At 41.7% G+C, this 21353-nt stretch overlaps 1 protein-coding gene across 4 annotated transcripts; it reads left to right on the top strand.

Moving 5' to 3' along the window:
* The first annotated feature begins 10884 nt into the window (after positions 1-10884).
* On the top strand, positions 10885-14465 carry LOC147900551 (pentatricopeptide repeat-containing protein At2g13600-like). Of its 4 annotated transcripts, XM_087376690.1 has the most exons (5): positions 10885-10942; positions 11046-11251; positions 11543-11853; positions 11989-12426; positions 12898-14465. In XM_087376690.1, the coding sequence occupies exons 1-5, from the start codon at positions 10910-10912 to the stop codon at positions 13632-13634; spliced, it is 1725 nt and encodes a 574-aa protein (XP_087232816.1). In that variant the 5' UTR covers positions 10885-10909; the 3' UTR covers positions 13635-14465. The 4 variants fall into 4 exon arrangements, with proteins under 4 accessions (XP_087232816.1, XP_087232813.1, XP_087232814.1 ...); XM_087376687.1 differs by having other exon boundaries at positions 11989-14465; XM_087376688.1 differs by lacking the exon at positions 10885-10942 and having other exon boundaries at positions 11180-11251; positions 11557-11853; positions 11989-14465.
* Positions 14466-21353: the final 6888 nt, after the last annotated feature.

Genomic DNA, 21353 nt, shown 5'->3' with positions numbered 1-21353 from the left:
AGTGGTCCTGTGCCCTTCTTTACTTCTCTAATCTCTTGGACCGACGGTGTTTGGATGGTTCCTCCTCAATGGCTGGAGGTTCTCTGCTGTCCAAAAGTTGCTTTACCCACTTTGGGAATGGCTGTTGCCATTGTGGTTCTGTAGGCTCTTCTTCATCTTCTTTGTCTTGAATCCTCCCAAGCACCGTTGAGGGAGTTCGGTCTGCTACTGGTGGCGGTACTGGATGGATATCCTGGTCCTGGTTGTCTGGAAGGAAGCATCCTCCTCCAATTGATGCAGCTATTTTGAGAAGAACACATCACAACTTACAATTAACTTCTTAGTAATAGGGTTATAGAGACGGTAACCCTTCGCCTCTTCACTGTAGCCCAAGAAAATACACTTTCGGCTCTTCGGTTCCCATTTGGTCCTGGTAGCATCAGGGACATGCACAAAACAGTCACATCCAAAAACTCTGAAATGTGCAGCTGAAGGTTTCTTACCAGAAAAGGCTTGCAGTGGAGTCATCCTATTCACATCCTTTGTGTAGCTACGATTCAGGATGTAACGTATAGTGTTACATGCTTCAGCCTAGAAAGCCTTTGGCAAATCTTTCCCTTTCATCATACTCCGGCCCATTTTGCAGATGACGCGAATCTTGTGTTCTGCTACTCATTTTGCTATGATGTTTGTGGCAGGGGTTTCTGCCTCTTGATTCCGTGACTTTTGCAGTAACTTTTGAATTCAGTTGATGTGAACTCTCCACCTCTGTCTGATCTAAAATTCTCCACCTTCCTCCCTGTTTCTTTGTCGACCATTACATGCCATTCCTTGAACCTACTAAAAGCCTCGTCTTTAGTCTTTAGGAAGTATATCCATATCCTTCTACTATAGTCGTCGATCAACGTCATGAAGTAGTAGGAACCACCCAAAGCTTCTGTCTCCATCTTTCTGCAGAGGTCTGTGTGAACGAGCTCTAGAGGAGCCTTTGCCTTGTTGGCCTCTTTAGGAAAGGGATACCGATGCTGGTTGCCCATCATGCAAGCTTCACATACATTGAGCAGATCTAAAATTTCTGGTAGGTCTGCAATCATTCCACTTTTATGCATCTCCTTCAAAGAACTAAGGTTTGAGATGACCAAACCTCTCATGCCATAGCTTAGAGTTCTTCACATTCGCTCGAGCACTGAAAGCTGAGAGTTCGTAAATGTTGTTGTGCTGTGTACCTTTATCAATGACCTTCTCTTGAAGATCCAAAATCTGTGCACCATTCTTATCAAATTGAACTTTGAGGTCCCAGTCCGTGATCGCGGAAATGGACAACAAGTTCCTCTTGATATCTAGCACATAAAGAACATCGGACAACTGTTTTACAACTCCATCTGACTTGAGAGCAGTCGTACCTTTTCCTTTTGCTGGACATTTTGCATCATTGCCAACTGCTACCAGGATATCATTCGCTAATCATTCGCTACCAGCTATAGAGAGGTATACCAATCCTTCCGACTGGTCATGTGGCACGATGCACCACTATCAATGATCCACGGTTCATCTGTAGGTACATGAACTGCTTCCGTGCAAATCTCCTCAATTGCGACGAACAGCTCTACTAGTCCTGCGTGCTATTGCTGGACTCTTTCTTTACTCCGTTCTTCTCATCTGCAATCTTCTTTCGGCATTCATTCTGCTTGTGCCCTACCTTGTTGCAATAGAAGCACTTGATCTTCTTCTTTCTCTTTTTATCATCAAAAGAAGATGGGTTACTAGAGTCCTTACCCTTACCTTTCTTTGATTCGGTCCAGAAAGCCGAATCTTCTCCAGTCCTCGTCTTTTGATGCATCTCCTCCTCCAGAAGCATCACGCTGAAATCCTCAAAGTTGAGGGGTAGATTTCTGTTCTGCATATTCAGCACCATAACAAGACCGTCGTACTTTGGTGGGAGAATCTGTATGCACCTTCGTGTTAGATTCTCGCTAGTGATGGTGATGCCAATCGCAGTCATCTGATTGCATAGATTCTTCACCCTGGTGATGAACTTCTCTGCCACTTCAGACTCAGACAACTTCTCGTTCGCGAGTTGAGTCTCTAGATTCTAAATCCGCGTCTGATTCGTGGTCTTGTACTGATTTTTCAAGATCGTCCATGCCCCTTCCGCTGTCGTGACATGTTGAATTAACGCCATGATGGAATCACTAACACTGCAGACAATAGAACACAGTGCATCTGCATTTCTTCTTGTCCACACGAGAATCTCATCTGCAGTTGGTACTATCTGTTGTGCTGCATTGGCTAGATCCGGTCTCGCAATCGGCCTCACGTCCACCCTAGTAGCAATGTCCCAAAGCTCGTAAGCGCTTAGGATGGTCTTTATCTTGAACTTCTAGAGTGGATAGTTAGAGCCGTCCAACTTTTCGCTTTCAACGAACGGTGGGATTCACAGTCTTGCGGGCTGGGCCATCTCTCACAATCTGCTCGCAAACAGAAACACACTACCAAATCTTCTTGCTAGAGTCCAGGCTCTGATACCATGTAAGAAAATAATACAACGTCTGTGTGCTCAACAGATAACAGGATCTCGTACGCAAGAGAGAAAATAAGATAGTATGGAGAATAAAAAATTTGATTAGTGTAGAACTGATACAATAGACAGGGCTGCCTCCCAACCGTGCGCTCCTGTGAAAGAAGCTTTGATGGCGTGGTGGAAACAGTAGAAGATGGAGGCTGGATGCTAGGGAATTAGGGTTGCTATAGCTAGTGATGATATGGGCTTCACGGGCTTGCTCTTATATAGCCACCAGTCGTAGTTGGTTAGGCTCAATTGGGTGACTGACCCAGTTCGTCCAAAATAGTCGATCGGGGGTCGGTCCCGAAATAGGCCACTGACCATACGATGGAGCCGGTGCGCAAAACAGAGCAACTAACCTACGGTAATGGTTCGGCCCAGAGCCATCCGGGATCATCTGAGGCTCCAAACGGGCCTCGCAACCCGAGAGTGGGATGTCCCAGGAAATGCTCCATCTACCCTCAGTGTGGTTAGTCAAGGGGTGCCTTCCCGCACTTGCATGTAGCCTAGTTGGCGGTGTGCCAACTCTATCTGAAGCCGTCCAGCCATCAGGCCACACATGGCCTGGTGTCCAAACCAGGACCTACTGGATAACCGAGCTACTCAAATGCTTTCTCCTCATATGGGGGGCTTACAAGTAGAGTTAGCTGGTTCCCACGTAGTTACACGAGAGTGGAGCATTGATATCTAACAACAACATCCTTGCAAATCACCAATGTTTACAAACCTATTTCCACATTTCTTTCACTCCTTTAGAATCATATTTATCATCTAATGAGGTCTTATTTTCTTCCAATGTTTTACATTTTCTCCATCCATAGTATCATCATGAAGGAAACAAGGTCCTTATTCTTAGAATATCCTTTTAGCAACAATTTGATCCTATCCTTAAATGTGATTGAATTCTAACTTCACTATATGACCATCCTGGACATTGTTGTTTAACAAGGATACTCACATAGGCTTTAAAATTAATAAATAAATTAGCCATGTGAATGCACAACATTGAAAAGAATACCCAACCTCACTAATCTTTTGCTTAAGTTTATGTGCAAGTGAGTCCCTTATAAATAGATGTAAGCCTCTAATTATGGATTCTTTGTTAAGTTTGATTTCTTCTAAGAAGCAATCCATTTTTTAACTTTGATTTCCTCAAAGAAGCACATAACAGCCCCAAAAAGTTGTACTTATAGATTCTTCTAGACATCTTCGGATCCCCTAATATCTTTCCTTTTTGTCACGATAGTCCCTGCTACATGTCACACAAAGTTGCAAATAGTCATCTATATCTCACTACAAATTTGATTTCTTCTAAAGAGCACTTAGAAGATATACTTACCTATGGATACCTGTAGACATCTCCCCCAGAATCTTTTCATTTTATTACTCTCTTACATATAATCCTAACTATGTGTTAGACTCATGCATTACAAAATATTCATCACTGTTCCTACTACCCTTTCCTTAGCCCCTCTACCTCCTGAGAATAGTGGGCCAAACACTTCTTGAATCTAGGAGTGGTATCCAACCTGAGTTGTTGGGGGTGGGGCCATGTTTCGTCCACATATACTAAACAGTTCGTGTCAAGGAGTCAAGATAACCCAAGGTAATCACATAACCATGGGACAATCACGATATAATGGGGGAAATCTTAGGGTTGGGACACCTAAGACAACCTATGCTTATATAAGCACAGGACTTGACTCATTTGTGTCAATAGGTCCCAGAGTCTATGGCTTAAGATCAAGTTTAGAGTGGCCAAGTCTAAAAGAGCATTGGTTTAATATTTTACATTTCCACTTGAGGCCCCTACCAATGTTATGGTGCAATGAGTTATTTTCATAATGATCAACTACTTTGTAACGGGGGGATCAATGCCTAGGTGTGGCAAATGTGTTTTTTCAAGTCCTTTTAGGCTCTGAGCTCTTGCTTATAAATTACAATATGATTTGTGATTTTGCTATAGTTTTCTCTTGTCCTTTGTTGTCCCATCATCTAAACATGAGTCTATTTCAAGGGGTATGTAATTATCTTTTTCACTATTAGAACTTCAAGCTTATATATTTTCGTGATGCTTGATAGAATATGCCTTTGAACACCACATTAGGAAATTTGGGAATTTTCATGTAGTTGGGAATTCCCAATATGGTTAAGAATTGGCCACATGGTCAAATCTTAAGCCATTACTTGAAAGTGGAATCTATCCTAAACACTATATTAGGGAGTCCTCGCATGTCCCACTTTTAAATTCAAGATTAAGATTTAGCCACATGGTCAAATGTTAATCAATTATTTGAAAGTGGGACTTGAAAGATTCCCAAATTTTGTAATATAGTGTTTTTGTATACTCTTTTGAAATATTATTGGTATATAATCACAATGCAAATTTCTTTTTTGCCAACTTGAGAGATGGATTTCTATCTATCAACCATGTGATTTTTTAATTTACCAAATGTGTAATCTACACATGCATTTCTTTACTTTTAATGGTGGAATTGGCACGTTAAAATTCTTTGAAGGCATGGTTTTGAAATTGAAGGTGTGGAATGATTTTTTAAGTTGTTTTTCAAACTTTGTATGTAGAAGGTTTTTGTAATTTTTGTGTAAATGGTTTTTGTGAGAATTTTTTGTAGGGAACCAAACCCCCACCTCGAATTCCACCCTGCCTAGAAACTAAATCAACCACCTCACTTGTTAGACTACCTGCACAATAGCCACTTGTATAGGAAGAACCTGCATGAAATACCAAACAAACCATGATCTCTTAGCAGTGGCACCTTGTTGTTGCAAGTACCACAGGTAAGCAAAACATCCAACGCCTACAAAACTACTAATCGAACACCAACATTCAAACCTATCATGGATTTAACCTTCCATCCACATGCATTAAAATTGTGAAAATATCACAAACATAAAAAATAAAAACATTACCATTCCCTACCAAATCACACAAACCTCATGCAAGGGGGGCTACAAATAAAGTAGGCACACCCCCTTGCCTTGCATTAATAGTCTCCCTTCATCCTAGGTGTGGATTGATCCATGCCAAATAGTCCTTGGGCAATCATAGTGCACAAGTGCCTTTCACCATCCTAAATAAATCATCAAAGCTTATTGTGACTTCCTAATGCTAGATCCTTGATTTCAAGTGCCTTTTCATACCTCCTCATTCCCCTTCTCACTTACAACCCCTCAAAATCCCCCTCTCCTTTGCAAAAAAAAAAATCAAAGTAGCAAGGATGGAAAAGCTTATGTTTGAGTTTAGAGATTGCATTGTGCAAAATCCATTCATTGCTCATGTGTTGTGCACTTCCATGCTCTTGGAACGTCCTCTACCTATGGAAATATCCATGTCATATCTCCCTTTCCATGCATAACAAAGAAGAACATCCACCCATAGCCAATTGCTTCTAGTTACCTCTGTTGCTCTCAAAAGTTGTTTGGCACTTTCCCCCAACCCTCATGTGTTATTGTCAATGTCCATGAGGTTAGAGAAAAAGAGGAGTTGTCCTATCGACCCCTTGATGCAAAACTTGTGTTTGTAAAAGATTGCATACAATGTTGTCTTCACATTGCCCCTAAATTTGTTTATCAAGTCATGGTGGCTGTTCCAACTTGCTAGTTCCCCTCAACTGCCATAATTCATGATGTAAGAGACAAAGAGTTGCCTGATCAACCCCTTGCTGTCAAACTTGTGTTTGTAAACAAATTGCACATAATCTTGTCTTAACACTACCCCTCCAAATCTATCTACCTAGTCATGGTTGTTCCAAATCATACAGCTACCATTTTCACATCATTATTGTCCCATAGAATCTTGCCCCATTGTATCAACCAACCCATTCCCACACAATCTTCATTCACTATTGTCATGAACCTTGCCCCATCTTATACCATGCATTCCTCATTCACACTTTCTTATCTACCCTTCATTTCCAAAATGCACAATAGAAGCACCAAGAATATATTTGAGTCAAAGAAATTAGCATCAAGGAGAAGCATGCAAGCAAGGCCTCCAAGATAGTAAGTTTCTCCTCTTGTTCTATATGCTCCATTCTTGCCCTAGCCACAGTGGCACATGTGGAAAGCAACTTGTTGCAAGAAAAAATGCTCATGATCATGTAGCTCTGTTCTCCAAGTGTACTACACAACCAAGAGAGGTCAATGCAAAATTATCTACAATTGTGAGAATGTTCTTTGATGCCCATGCAAAATAAGGCATGGATGATGGGTGATTTTTTACAACATGGCTAGAGCAATTCAAGTCATATTTCAAGTCATATTTACTGAATGGAGTCTCCCCAATGAACATGCATCTTTTGATATAAAATGAACATGCCAACCATGTAAGACTAGAAATGGTTGACAGGGCCAAAGAGGGAAGGTGGACAACCTCACTATGGCAGCCCATACACTAGAAATGATTATGAGAGGGCCAAAGAGGGAAGGTGGACAACCTCACTATGGCAGCCCATAGACTGGACATGGTGGAGAGGGCAAAAGAAGGATGAATGGAGATCCTGACTCTGCCATCCTCCACATCCCATAGGTACAGCTTTTTGATGTGTTGATTTTACATTTCTTCATGCATAACATTAGGCTAGATGGGGTAGGAGGATATTGAACACTTCAAGACAAAGCTCACAAGATGGAGGTAGCTAGAATTGCAGGGAATACTATAGCATGCACATAAGTATTGAGTTTAGGTATTTTCCCCTTAAACGTGAATGCTATCTCATTCCATGGGATCCCTTAAGAGAACATGGATTCATGGATGGTGCCCAGGAGTGGATTGAAATAGAGGAGTCTTTGATGGAAGGTGGATGGACAAGGTGGTGAGGGTGAGACCCTCAAGATTATGACACCTTTGGATTAATTCCTCCCACTGATATAGTGGTGCTACAAAGGCCAGCTAGGTGGAGTGCACCCTTAGGGAGGAAGTTTGGATCTACTTAATGAATTGGGGTGTGCTGCCCATTGAGATGCCTAGGAAAAGAAGTATGGAAATAGGAAAATCTTTGGAGATCATAATAGTTCCAATATTTGGAGATATTATGAGTTTCGATAGAGGAGGTGAAATGATTTGTTAATGAAGTACAAAAACCTCAATTATCTTCCTTAATATAGACTATACTACATCAATAATCTAATTCAAGAAGAAAAAGGGGATTGTGAGAGCAAAGGAGGAGAACAAACAAAAGAGGGTTCAGGGCACAACTCAAGATTGAAGTAGATTCTAGGACGAGGAAGAGGAGCTACAAACTAAGAACCAAAGACATGCATGGGAAGAGGAAGAGACAGATGGAAGAGTAGCTATAGACCAAGGAGTAAGGAAGAGGAAAGAGGAGCTATAAGCCAACGCGTAAAGATGGGCATAGGAGCGACAATAGCCAAAATTTGGGGTAAAGTCAAAGCGTGCTTTGAGGTTTGTGGGGAGAGGGACAGACCATCTCTACAACATTTGGTGGAGTTGCATGATCAGTAGCACAACACTATCACTCAGGTTGGAGGCTTCGAGTCCTGAATCAAGCCCCCGGGTGCCTTCGTAAAATGTGACCCTAGAATAGCTGTCCTCCTTTTTTGAACATGCTTGCTCTATCTACATATCTAGTGTAAAATGCTATAGTGTTTGCACTAGTGGTCCATTTTCCTTTAGGTAGTGTTAGCTACACAAGTCTTGCAAGGTATCTACCTAGATGTTGTAAATGCTATCACGTAATGTGCATTAATCAGTAGATGGACTTCTTTTAAGTTTTTCTTTATCCTTGATTCCCAAATCAAAGCTGGTTTCAAGCAGTGAATCAAAGAAATGCATCAAACAAAAAAATGGTTTTTCTAAATTAGCCCTTAAAGTCAGTATTTGCAATTGTGTGCACCAAATGTAGTCTCAAAGGACACCAAATAATTGATTATTTTGAGTAAATCCACTACCCCCCATCATGTTATTGTTCCCATAGAGCAAACGAGATCCCCATCTCAACCCCAAGTGTTGCTACATGCAGATGATACCAAAGTGAGACCACCAAGCATGCATGCAACTTCAAAGGTGTAGAAAAACACCACTATCAATGTCCACATCACCAACCCTATTAACAACACCAATTTGAGTGAGCCTAATAGACCAATATACAAGCATCCATTGGCATGCAGTGTTGAGGGAGGCTATAAGCCTCACTTGGGCTAGACAAAGTTCTCAAAGAGCAACAAGCCACATGGATGCTCTTACATGTGGGTGTTTTGAGCCATGGGTGGTACATGATTGATGGTGATGCAGGTCTCCTTCGAGCAGGTTAACTTTTAAGAGGGGAACATAGCTATGGAAGTGTAGGTCATTAGCGAATCTTTTCCTTATAGAGTTATGGAAGTGCGGGTCATTGGGCATATATATCCCAAGATAGAATTACAAAAATTAACCCATGCTACCATTTTCAAGTCTTCAATGTGTTTAACTATACTTAAAGTTTTTATATAGAATTTTTATAAGCTAGAATTTGAGAATTCTAACTATATAGGTTTTTTATAAGCTAGAATTTGAGAATTTTTATAAGCTACTTAACTATATATGTTTTTTATAAGCTAGAATTTGAGAATTCTAACCTTAAAGATGGCTCTAGGTGACTTACGCCAATCGATCTGAGTACTTGGAGGGATACACTTGGGCAAAAAAGTTAATTTTCCGGGAAAATTTATCAAATTGGAAGCTCTAAGTATTAGTCCCCAACTTGAGAAGCTTCTAGATTCACCATTGGTGGAATATTCATCCTTAAAATTTAGCCTACCTTTGAGTGGCCCATGTGGCATGCAAGGCAACACTTCAGTGGTGGAGTTGGAAGAAGGTATACCACTGCAAGGGGGGGAGACGATAGGCAAGTGGCACTACAAAGTGGAACATGTGGTTCTAATAAATGCTCTCAAAATCAAGCCAAGTGGACTAAAATTCCATCATGGCCACTTTTGTAGTAGGTGGCATCCCATCTGATAGGTTTGCCAATGTGTGGAGGATCAAAATCAAACTTTAGGGGGCCATGCAACAAGTTAGGTGCCACATAATTGGCCCCTCTACCCTATTGATTCAATTTTCTAAACAACATGAATTGAAATTCCACCCATATTTCTATGCAATAATGACTCCAATTACATCACTAGGGGATTCACCATTCATTTTTGCAATTGAATGATCAAAGCATGACAATAGATATGGTCTAATAGGACCTCATTCAAAATTATTATCAAGTTTATTAAGGTCACTTGATAAAAACAAACAAATATTAAGACAATCAATTGACTTAATCCAAGACTCAAAACAATGTGAACCTGGTGGTAATCTTTGCAGCTCATTGTCTCCATTTATGTCCTTTTTGGTAGATGTTTACATCAAAATATCAACCACCAAAAAGGAGGCTTAAATCAAATGTAATATAGAAACTAGGTGACTCAAATCCCTAGGTGAAAAGTCTATTGGTACCACAAATCAAGGTTCAAGAAACTGCTACCAAATATCAAGTAATGCATGCCAGTGCACATGGAGAGGTGGCACAATTCATCTCCATAAAATTGTAAAACCAAGAATGGGACTTCTATATTCAAATCTATATTTGAACCACAACTAATTTGCCCCATGGTTTTATTCAATCATGAAAAGTAAATCAATTGAAACATGGTTCATATTTTTGCCTTTCGAAACATAGTATCCTATGGCACAATTTTTAAAGACTTCAATGTCACTTTCATAAGAAAAGGTGGTTAGTGTCTGATAGCGAAATGGTAACTTCTCCATGGACTTTTTTCTTAAATTTTGCATAGTTGATTTTGTGTGAATCCAAACGTATCAAAAACCTAAGAAAGTATAAAAATATCATCAAGTTAAATGATCAAAACCTAAGAAAGCACAACATTGTCAAGTTAAATGATCTTAAGTTGCTACTACCTTAGAGGAACCAAGAGGGTGAAGGTAAATCTTTTGCACATACACAACAATGAAGAATATTTTGTTAGTATGGCAATCAGACTCTCTAATGAAGTCAAAGCAATACATAGCATATGTACATATCTACTTGTATGATTCAACTACTTTAAAGAAGAAGCATGAGAGCAATTGCAAGCTTATATGAGTTTTGTAAGGCTAACAAGATGCATAGAGCATGAATGCAAGCTGCCTTCTTTGGTCGTGAAAGAGAATGCATGCAAGCTTAAATAGCTAAGAGGTTTATTATCCTACCGCATTTGCTCGCTTATTGCCAACTCACCACCTCAGAAAATCATGATGTCTTTTCCCTCATAAGATTTCCTCCTATAATGGACTTGTGGGCTGTTAATGTCTTCGGTTTTCAAAGAACCTTGGCTAGATTTGGTGCCTCCCAATCGATCATGTGCCTTCATGGCTCAACCTCTCTTGAAAGGGTAGACTTGTTTGTTGGAGATAATTTTGAATCTTGTTGGAGAGAATTTTGGAGAGGAGGATAATAGTTATTGCTAACATCATATTGTTTTGCACCTTACATAGCTGATTTCCTTCAATAAGGCCTTCCTGCAGCAATTGATCGCGTGTGCAAGCGCACCTGCTGAGGTTGGAGAAGATGCTTCTAGACTGTGCGTCCACGAGTTTTCGGTCTCAAGCCTCACAGGGGTTTATGGAATTGCACCGGAAAGCAGTGTACCCCGACAACCAGTGTACCAAGAGTTGGTGGAGTTTCGCTGGCATGCAACTAGGTGGTTCTTACTCTTTCGTTGAACATCTTTCTATTTGCTTGAGGTTTTGTGAAGACAGGTTCGATGATACAATTGCATTGTAAAATTTCCCTATCAAAACTGTCTTTACTTGAAGTCAAATGTCAGCCTTCATTTGCGCTTTGTTGGCCAAGAAAGCTCGTTTGTTTTAAACACCCCGACCAAGTGATATTCTGACTGCAAGGTACTTGATAAAACTAAACTTGTGAACAAGTCTTGGATAGTGTGTCCACGATGAATGAGCTCATTGATTCCACTTCTAATAATGATCAGGTTTATGCCGTCAGATCCACTGCCACCGTACATGGGGAATCCAAATGCACTCAGAAATAGAACCTCCACACAAGTGAATCAAGGAGGGCCCACACAAGATGTTGGAAGCAAAGATTTTCGGGGCATTGGTGGGGATCTGAGGAGACTGTCTGAACATATACAGTTAAAAGAAGCCCTTCACACTTTGGACCAGATGGAGCGGCAAGGCCTTTCAATAGATCCTGATAGTGTCATCTTTCTCTTGCAGCAGTGCATCCATGTGAAAGCTTTGGCAGAGGGAAAGCAGGCGTATAGCTACATTATCAAACGGGGTATCAAGCCAAATATCATTCTAGGAAACCAACTGGTCAGTTTGCATATAAAATTTGGGAATGTGGTGGATGCTCGCCAATTATTTGACATGATGCCTGAATGCAATGTGGTTTCTTGGACTGTAATGATTGCAGGGTATGCCCGGCATGGGCATAGTAAAGAGGCTTTAAAGCTTTTCCAGCAAATGCAGCAGGAAGGTGTGGCCCCAGACAAGGTCACCTGTGTGTGCGCTCTTAATGTGTGTACTCATCTTCGATCCTTAAAACGGGGCAAAGAGATTCATGATTATATTGCCAGAAGTGGTTTTGAGTCAGACGTCATCGTTGGGAGCACCCTTGTTGACATGTATGCTAAGTGTGGAAGCATGGATTTTGCGCAGCAGGTGTTCAGTAATATGCCTGTACGAAATGTGGTCTCATGGACTGCACTCATTGATGGATATTCCCAGCATGACAATTTTGAGGAAGCGTTAAAAGTTTTTCGACAAATGCAACAAAGTGGTGTAGTGCCAGACAAGGTCACCTGTGTGTGTGCTCTTAAAGCATGTGCTAGTCTTGCAGCTCTTGAAGAAGGTAAGCAGGTCCATGCCCTCATTATCAAGTGCGGATTTGAGTTGGATGTCACTGTAGGAAGCACCCTGGTTGATATGTATACCAGTTGTGGGCTCTTAAAGATAGCGCAGCGTGTATTTGACAAAATGCCTATGAGAAATACTGTATCTTGGAATGTAATGATTGCGGGATATGCCTTTCAAGGTCTTTGTAAGGAGGCTTTAAAACTCTTTTGGAAAATGGGGGATGCAAACATTGATCGAGATGAGGTCAGCTGCACAAGTGCCATAAGTGTGTGTAGTAGCATTTTAGCCCTAGATCAGGGCAAACTGATCCATGCCTACATTGTTGAAAGTGGTATAGTTTTAGATGTTTTTGTTGGAAGTGCCCTTGTCCATATGTATGCCATGTGTGGGAGCATAGAGCATGCACGTAAAGTGTTTGACCAAATGCCAGAGCGTGATTTGGTCTTGTGGAATGCAATGGTTGCAGGATATGCCCAGCACGGAAATGGAAAGGAGGGATTAAAAATCTTTTGGCAAATGAAAGGGGAAGGGATAGAGCCTAATCATGTATCTTTCTTGAGTGTTCTCAAAGCATGTGCCTGTGTTGCAGCACTGGAAGATGGGAAACAGATTCATGTATACATTATCGAAGGTGGTTTGGGGTCTCATGCCACAGTAGGAAATGCTCTTGTTAATATGTATGCCAAATGTGGGAGTTTGGAGCATGCTCAGTGTGTATTTGACAAATTGCTGGAACGAGATGGTATATCATGGAATGTGATGATTGCAGGGTATGCCCTTTATGGAAATGGCAAGGAAGCTCTTCACCTGATTGAACGAATGCAATGTGATGCTGTGAAGGTGGATCCAGTCACATGCAGTAGTGTCCTTGCCGCATGCAGCCGTTCAGGCCTTGTGGAAGAAGCGTGTTTATACTTCAATTCTATGAGACAGGTTCATGGTATCTTGCCGATGATCGAGCATTATGCATGTATGATTGACCTCTTTGGTCATTCTGGACAGTTGGAAGAAGCAGTGAGCTTAATTGAAAGCATGCCATTCAATCCCAACGTCCAGATTTGGACTATGTTGCTTGGTGCTTGCAGAATCAATAGCAATGTTGAGTTAGCACAGTACTGTGCTGAAAGGATTCTTAAGCTAGATCCGGATAATACTTCTGCGTATGTTCTCCTATCAAACATCTATGCTGAAAACTGTGGTTAGAAGAATTATGCTGAGAAAAACCACTGAGGGAGTAATGAATAAATGCCAGGGTGCAGTTGCCAGTCAGATTGAGGTGAATATTCAGGTGCGTACTGTTGTGGATGATAGATCACATCCAGAACCTTGTTGGAGGAGTGTGTCATTGGCGTATGCAGCACACGGCATGGCTGCCTTGCTGGCAGTTCTGCAGCTCCTTGATGCCCACAGCAACAGCAGCACGGCAGAACAGGCCAGAACTGCTGCGTACTGCCCAGAGCAGGGTGCCATGTGGCAGGTCAGGAGTGGCCACGGGACTGCAGCTGCAGTCGGTTGCCACATGGACAGGTCAGCAGGCACCAGTACGAGTCACGGCTGGTCTGTTGCATCCTCCAGGCCACAGACTTAGTCCTCTTCCAGCCCCATTTCTAAGAGGATGGATTCCCCCTTCAGTCCAACACCCAGAGCAGGAGAAGCCCCAGTAGCATCAGCTCCAGCGGTCCTCAGGCTTAGCAGTAGCGCTCGGTCCCCAGCAGCAGAGACGCAACACCTCCAGCCACAGCTGATGCAGCATTTCCAGAAGCTCCAGTCAATGCAGCAGCACTTTTCAACCCTGCAGCAGTCCCAAGAGCCCATGCTTTGACTTTGCTATAAAGAATTTGAGTAAACAATACAGATCAGCAATCAATGGAATGCTTGACCAATCAAAGGAACTTCTGGCTGCTATGCAACCTGCTTCTTAGGACCCTAGCTTATTACCTAGAGTGTCCTGGAACCAAGTGCCAAAAACTACGGTGGGGTGCTATACGACCAACGGATTCCTTGATTTGTGAGTGTAAAAAATTCTTGCAGGCCATGCCTTGCAGAAACGGTCTCGCCTTTTGGCAGTCTTGCCCTATTCCATATGTGGATGTAGTCCGAATTTGCTACCCCTCATCACTAAACACTAGCGGGCTACCTAGATATTCCAGCTTCTGATACTGACCACTGCTCCTAGACGCCATCCTCTAGAGAGAACTCAGGTCTCGAGCAAGAGGGAGGTTGCCAACCTTCAAGCTTAAAGCAAGTCCTGTCTGTTGTATTTACAGCTTCTCCCAAGTTTAAAGCAATTTCTCCCCTATATTGGGAGAAGCTGCTCCCGTTTGGAGAAATCGAACCCCCATTAACTCCTTTCGAGAGAGAGAGAGAGTTTAGGAGAAATGGAGTGAGCCACCAGTTGGATCCCTACACCCATTGCTTTAAACTTGGGAGAAGCTGCTTGCCATGGACTACTGGAAATTTGTTGAATCCAAGGAGGATTATTAGGGATAGCATGGAGGTCAACCCATGAACCACCAAGCCTATGGATACATTAGGGGCCCAACTAAGGGATAAGGGCACATCAAGGACCATGAAGTCCATCCATGGCTTGGTGTCCCAAATTGAAACAAGGAAGCCCATTGGTTCCAAGTTCAGAACCATAGAAGACATGCACACTGAGAAGTTATGACTCCGTTTCTATAGGACTAGATCATCTCAAAGCTTGCGAAGAGCCACACTAGTTGCACATTCTCTAGCCATACAAATTCACCCAAGCTACCACAACTTGGTAGCTTGGTTGCAGAGAGAAAGGAAGATCAGAAAGTTCCACCCGCATAGGGATTCTAGTGGACCTAGGTGTATCAAGGGAAAATTTTGGAGTTTGCCTTTCAAAGTATAAAGGCTAGTTTTTCCAAGTCTACAAACCTTGGTTTAAGGCTTGATATGCCATGTTCTCTTAAACAAAAAAAGAAATAATAGCCCTTTCTAAAAAATATAACACTAGTGACAGTCAAAACCTTTCTTATCCAATTGGTGTGCACCCATTTTTCAATATAGGCAATTGGGGGTCTAGATCTTGTCACAAACCCTATCAAAACGTGTGTCCTTAGCAATTCCATGGAATCACAATGCAAATCGTCATCAAGATAGGTTGTAACATCATCACAATGCAAATCCTAATCACCCGCTAGCTCCTCTGTCGTGGGGGTTGTTCCTTCCATCATCTGAGGAGCTAGCGGGGTCTTTCCCAAGACAGAGGGGGCTTTTCTAAAGGAGGGGTTTTGTTGCCGGGGTTCTCCTTGCTAAGATCTCTTCGTATCAGGATCTAGGAAAGGTATAGTTTCCTTCTTCGCCATCCCTTTGAGGCCTACTACCTCTTCCTTGTTGGGATCCAGTCCTTCTTTAGTTTTGGTGCTCATGGTAAATAGCTCTCCCTTAACACTAGTTTGGTAGCAAAACATGACATAAAAGTGTCCTCTTGATGTTTTGGCAAAAAAATCACAACTTGATATAGGTATATTTTTTTAGGATTCCCTCTCTTAAGCTTAAGGTAGACTCGTAGGTCTATTTGTAAAAAATATAAGGAACAAAAAATATCATCAGACATGATTACAAATTGCCCACAAAACTATAGCAACATAGCTTCTCAGCTAGGCAGGATTCAAAATAGGTTTTATAGGAGCAAGTCCCATTTTTATAATTTTGAGGTATCCATCAGCATTATATATAAAAGAATTTTTTGTCGGTATCACTAATTCATGACTTGAGACACTCTAAAAATAATTTGACCTTTGAAGGTTCCTTTTATATCAATTAATCCTTGTATCTTAAAATTAGCATAAATTAAAGCGTAGTCAAGAATCAAAATAAGGTATGAATTTGATGCTCTACATCATATTAGGTCTTCTAAAAACTCTTGATACTCCATAACATGATATGAAAGACATACACAAAGTATGGTTGATTTTGGAACTTGTTATACATGTCAAATAAATGTGCAAAAGATCGAATTTGCCTCGATATCATCATTCATAAACATTAATTTTGAGCCCATAAATCATAGTAAGTATGATTATCTAACTTCAAAATCAATATAAACATATGTATTATAGTCAAGAATCATGACCATTTTGTCTAAAAGTTGATTAAATAGCTTGAAATTTTGGTGACAGCTTGACCTTAAAACTTTATGTAAAACTCAAGTCATTGGCATGAGTTTATATCCCTAATAATTCCAAGTTTTTTTCAGCACCTAATTCGTAATGGTCAATCATCAAAACCCCAAAGGACATTATCAATTCCTTGGGACAATTCTAGGAAGTGGCTAAGTTAACAGGACATAAAAATGTCCTAGGACATTTTTATGTCCTACCAAACTAGTGTAAAGTCCTTGAGAACTTCCTTAAAAGGGGGCCTCTGAGCCCAAGAAGGTGACACCTGTCCAAGAAAACTATCCCAACCATTTTCCATATGCCCTAGTCTATAAAGTTTCCCTCCATGCCTCTAGTATGGTTGCATCTCTTTCCCAACCATTTTCCATATGCCCAAGTTTGTAAAGTTGCCCTCCATGCCTCTGGTATGGTTGCATCTCTTTCCCACATCTAGTGCTTGACTCCTTGCAAGTGGAAGAGAGCCCGCAGACATGCCTCACGGTTGAATGGGAGTCTTCTCCAAGCCCCAAACAAGCTAGATGGTCCATAGTCCCACTGAGCCCAGCCTATCTGTGTGTGTGTTGTCCAAACATATAGCCATGTTGATCCTAGACTTGTGGGTGCTAAATGAGGGATGTATCTCAAACTCCTCTTTGCACTTGGGTGGGGCCTGTATAAGTCCTCTTGCTACCCTCTACTAGACCCAAAAAAGGCTCTGCATCAATGGGGATCCCCTCCTTATGAGAGGGGCCTCTAAGAAGATCCATTGATGGAACTACTGCCTACTGACCTCCTTTGTGTGGGGTATTCCTATCTATAAGTCCCCTCTGTAGGAGGAGCTTCCAGGGATCTGTACCTAGAGTAAGGCCAAGAACCACTAGCTTGCCCAAAAGGGCTCTGCTCTGCATCTTTGGATCTATGACACCCAAACCACCTCTAGCTTGCAATTATATGACTGTCTACCAAGCAACCCTAACCCTGGTGTTCCTTGTGCCATTTGAGCCAGCCTAGAGAAAGCTGTGCACTAAGCACATGAGTTGTCCCGTGCAGCTTTTGTGAAAGCACTAGCACTTAGCAATGTACCAAGCCATACCTAAGAGAACTTGGTTGGCCTACAAAAGCCCTCCTTGCTAGAGAGAGTTTGGCTGAGCTCTGCGATATAGAAGCTTCCACCACACACTCTCTAGAATCGGGGCAATCTGTTGCTCCGCTGTGATGTTGATCCCCACCTGACAACCCAAATATCTCGCTTCTCACCTCAATGGGATCCACTAAATGCTAAGGATGCTCCACAGTCTCGAACCTCATGGACCTCCTCCATCCCTATTGAAGAAGCCAACTGACTTGAGCCTCATAGGCCTCACAATAGATGACCATATCTCCTTTGACTACCTCCAGGCTCGATGCTGCCCCCTCCACATACAATGCCATGTTCATCTACAAACTTTGAGTCCAATAGTTCCTCCTCTTGCCAGATTGGAAGTCTCATCCTTGGTAACCCTACAGGCTAGGATCATAAGAAATAGTCAAGTGCCTTGTCTACAAAGAGGAAGAGGAAGGGGTAAGCCCTATTGTACCAAATGGGAAAGAGAAAAAGCCTGTCCAATGTGGCCACCAATGGACATTCCTTGTGTAACATATTGAAATCCTTAGATCCACTGGTCGGTGAAGCCCCACCAATGCATAGTGCCCTCTATAAAGGACCACTCCACGCTATGATTAACCTTCTCAAAATCCAAGAGAAGGGGCTATGACTACTCCTTGGCCCAATCTATGGCCTTCTAGAAGGTAAAAATGTTGTTCGAGATGCTACGTTCCTGGACAAAATTTGTTTGTGTATCATGGATGATGTCAAAGAGATGAGGATGCAACCACAACCTCAAAACCTTGGCTAAGATCTTGTATACGGTGTCAAGAAGGGTGATTAGCTTCCAATGGAAAATATTGAACCTATCTCCTTCCTTTGCGATCAAGAAAATTCCAACCCTAGCTCAAAGAATGAGGGAGTGAGCCGGAGTCAAAGATCTCCTAATGAGCCTACCTCAATGGTGTTAAAGATAGTGTAAATTGCACTATCTACAAGGCATAGGGAAAAACCCTAACCCTAACCCTAACCCTAAGGGGTTCACATGTCTATCTTCATGTTCATTGTCAATACACTTAGTGTACAGGTAGCTATATCATGTGCACTCCTTTCTCTCTCTCACTCTCACTTCTGCTATCATGGTATCAAAGCACCAGGTGCTCCCATTCCCTTCATGAGTGTCAAGCCCTCCTTGCATGAGGCGTCTTCCTTTGAGAGAGATTTCCATAAGAGAGAATGAAGGCCCTTGCTTCATCAAGGCGTAAGCTCTTGTTCCATCAAGGCATAAGCAAGGCATAAGCCCTCCATTTGAGGCATCTTCATCTCTCACCTAGCTGATCTTGTAGAGTTCGTCTCCATCTTCTATTTGAGATAGAAAGCTCATGATTTCGCTTCATGGAGATCGAGTTATGGTATCAATGATATTCAGTGAGGAATTTCGTTCTTCTTCAAAGAGAGAGAAATGAATTCTGCTCATTATCCTTGAGAGATTGAGCTTTCTCTGTTCATTGTGGTTGATGGATTTTAGAGGTCTCAGATCTTCTTATTTGGAGGAACCTATAGAGCCAAAATAGCTTGACTTAGCCACTACGCTATCTAGAGTCTCTTTTCTTCAACTACAGCAAGGACATATGCATTCAATGCTTAGTAGACATCTATGGTAGTAGAAGCACCAAGAGCTTCATTACTTTAACAAACTTCTCTTCATTGTTTGAACAAATGGTTCATCACTCCAACAAATGCTCTTCATTGCTCCAACATGTGACTCTACAAGGTGACCTCCACGGCTACAAGCTCTCAGCTTCAATGCAGCCTTTTCTCCCACAATGGACTACGCACGAAAACTCCAGCTTTGGCAACCCTCAGGTCCATTGAACGGCTCTGCCTCCACGGCTCCTAAAGCAGCCAGTTTAAATAGCCTCCTATGACACATCCCTCCTCGAATGACTTACAACAGCTTAAGCACCCAAAGGCTACCAACAAGTTTCTCCAAGGTGGATCCTCTTAGCCTACACACCTCCAAATGGAGATGCTGTCAAAGAAAGGTGAATGGCCAATCCTCTTCTCGTAAGAGTTTTTGAGAGTCTCAATAGCATTCTTGTCACCCTCAATGTCTTGATCAAGAAGTTCCAATCAATCTCTCTTTACACTCGCAGTCTGCACAAGTGGCTCCACAACACTACTCATAATGAAAGCATGAGAAGCATGCAGGTCGATTTGCTAAGCATGCTCTCTTGAGAGGTGCGACACCACATCCCATCTCCATGCACAAGCCACCAGGAGGACACAAAAGGATCAATAGACACTCAATGAAACTAGTAGATCTCTGATCCCTAAGTTGTCTTTTTACGTTAGGGAGACAATGAGTCCAGTGGTCACTCATTTAGCAAACATTCAACTTGTCAAAAAGAGGTTTACTCTCCGCATGGAGTGTTGGTAGTTTATGGCCCACATGCCTCACAAACACAAGCATGAAGGATCACATCTACAAGATGAAGGAACATATGTCATTGACATTTTATCTCTTACATCATACAATGATAAGAAGAAACTTCATGAACCCAAATTACCAACATATCTTCTCCTTAATGTAAATTTATGTCACCTTATGGAAGGTTTTCTAGCATAAATACATGACGGCAATCCTTGTGCATGAACATATCATTCCATCCATGTAGTACATGGTCCTTCATATACAGATTAGGTACAGATCATACAAAATACCCATATTGCCAAAGAGCATCTATGCTCCAAGTCTTAAATGGAAGTAAAGTGAAAGAAGGAAGTAAATAGAAGCATACCTCTACCAATGGACAAATGAGGACCAACCATCCGTTGTCACCCAATGAGTTCAAGTGATCCTCTATGAGTTTGCTCCTCCATGATAGGACACCAACATCTCCACAAATCTCAAAACTAGTCAAAAAGTCAAGCAACGTAAAGTTTGCATCCCACTTCACCTTCTTGCCAAATATCCTTTAGTATGCATCTTTTTGAGCTGCTGCTAAGAAAAACTCATGAGCCTACATGTAAACACCATTATTCTTCCCATAATGAAGTCCAAGCCCATGGCAATATAATATCCAATGGCACAATTACAAAGCAATGTGTCACCTTGACACACAGTGGCATCCATAGGTGATGGAAGATAAAAGACATAAGTGATCATCTCTTTCACAACCATCTAATTCCTATAATATACAGCATCACAAATATGACAATGTAACCTTTTCTTGTAGTTATGAAAATGATAAAACAATGATTTATTGTATAGAGATAAATTGTCTCATGAAAGGAGAAATGATTTTACCTTGGTCCTAGCCAATAATTTTCTCACGTTCTTTGTCAACATGAGTTGGAATCTCTACAATATCCGTGCAAGTAAATCTGATCGTTCAATCTGCAACCAAAAATAGTTTGCATAGCAATTGAACAAATGTATGAAAATGATTTAATAAACACCTTCTTCATCCTGGGGTGGAACCTCCTTTAGTGGTGGCACAGAAGTTGTAGCCTTTTGACTCCCCTTGTCTTTCTTTCTTGTAGCCTTATCTTCACTTTTCTTGCTTGTAGAATATTGCATGAAGAGATCTCTCTCTCTTGTCAAAACTTGATCGTCAGTGAAGTCAATCCATCAAGGGCAGTGTGCAAGTTCCCATTGAGACAATGCATGCATGGTCGTTGGGTACGTGCAACTGGATAAGTTTC

The sequence above is a fragment of the Dipteris shenzhenensis genome, chromosome 7, assembly GCF_047967505.1.
Source record: "Dipteris shenzhenensis isolate YYH24624 ecotype China chromosome 7, Dip_SZ_1.0, whole genome shotgun sequence".
Lineage (NCBI taxonomy): Eukaryota > Viridiplantae > Streptophyta > Polypodiopsida > Gleicheniales > Dipteridaceae > Dipteris > Dipteris shenzhenensis.
The sequence above is the reverse complement of the archived record's forward strand: the minus strand, read 5'-3'. Positions and strand labels throughout refer to the sequence as shown.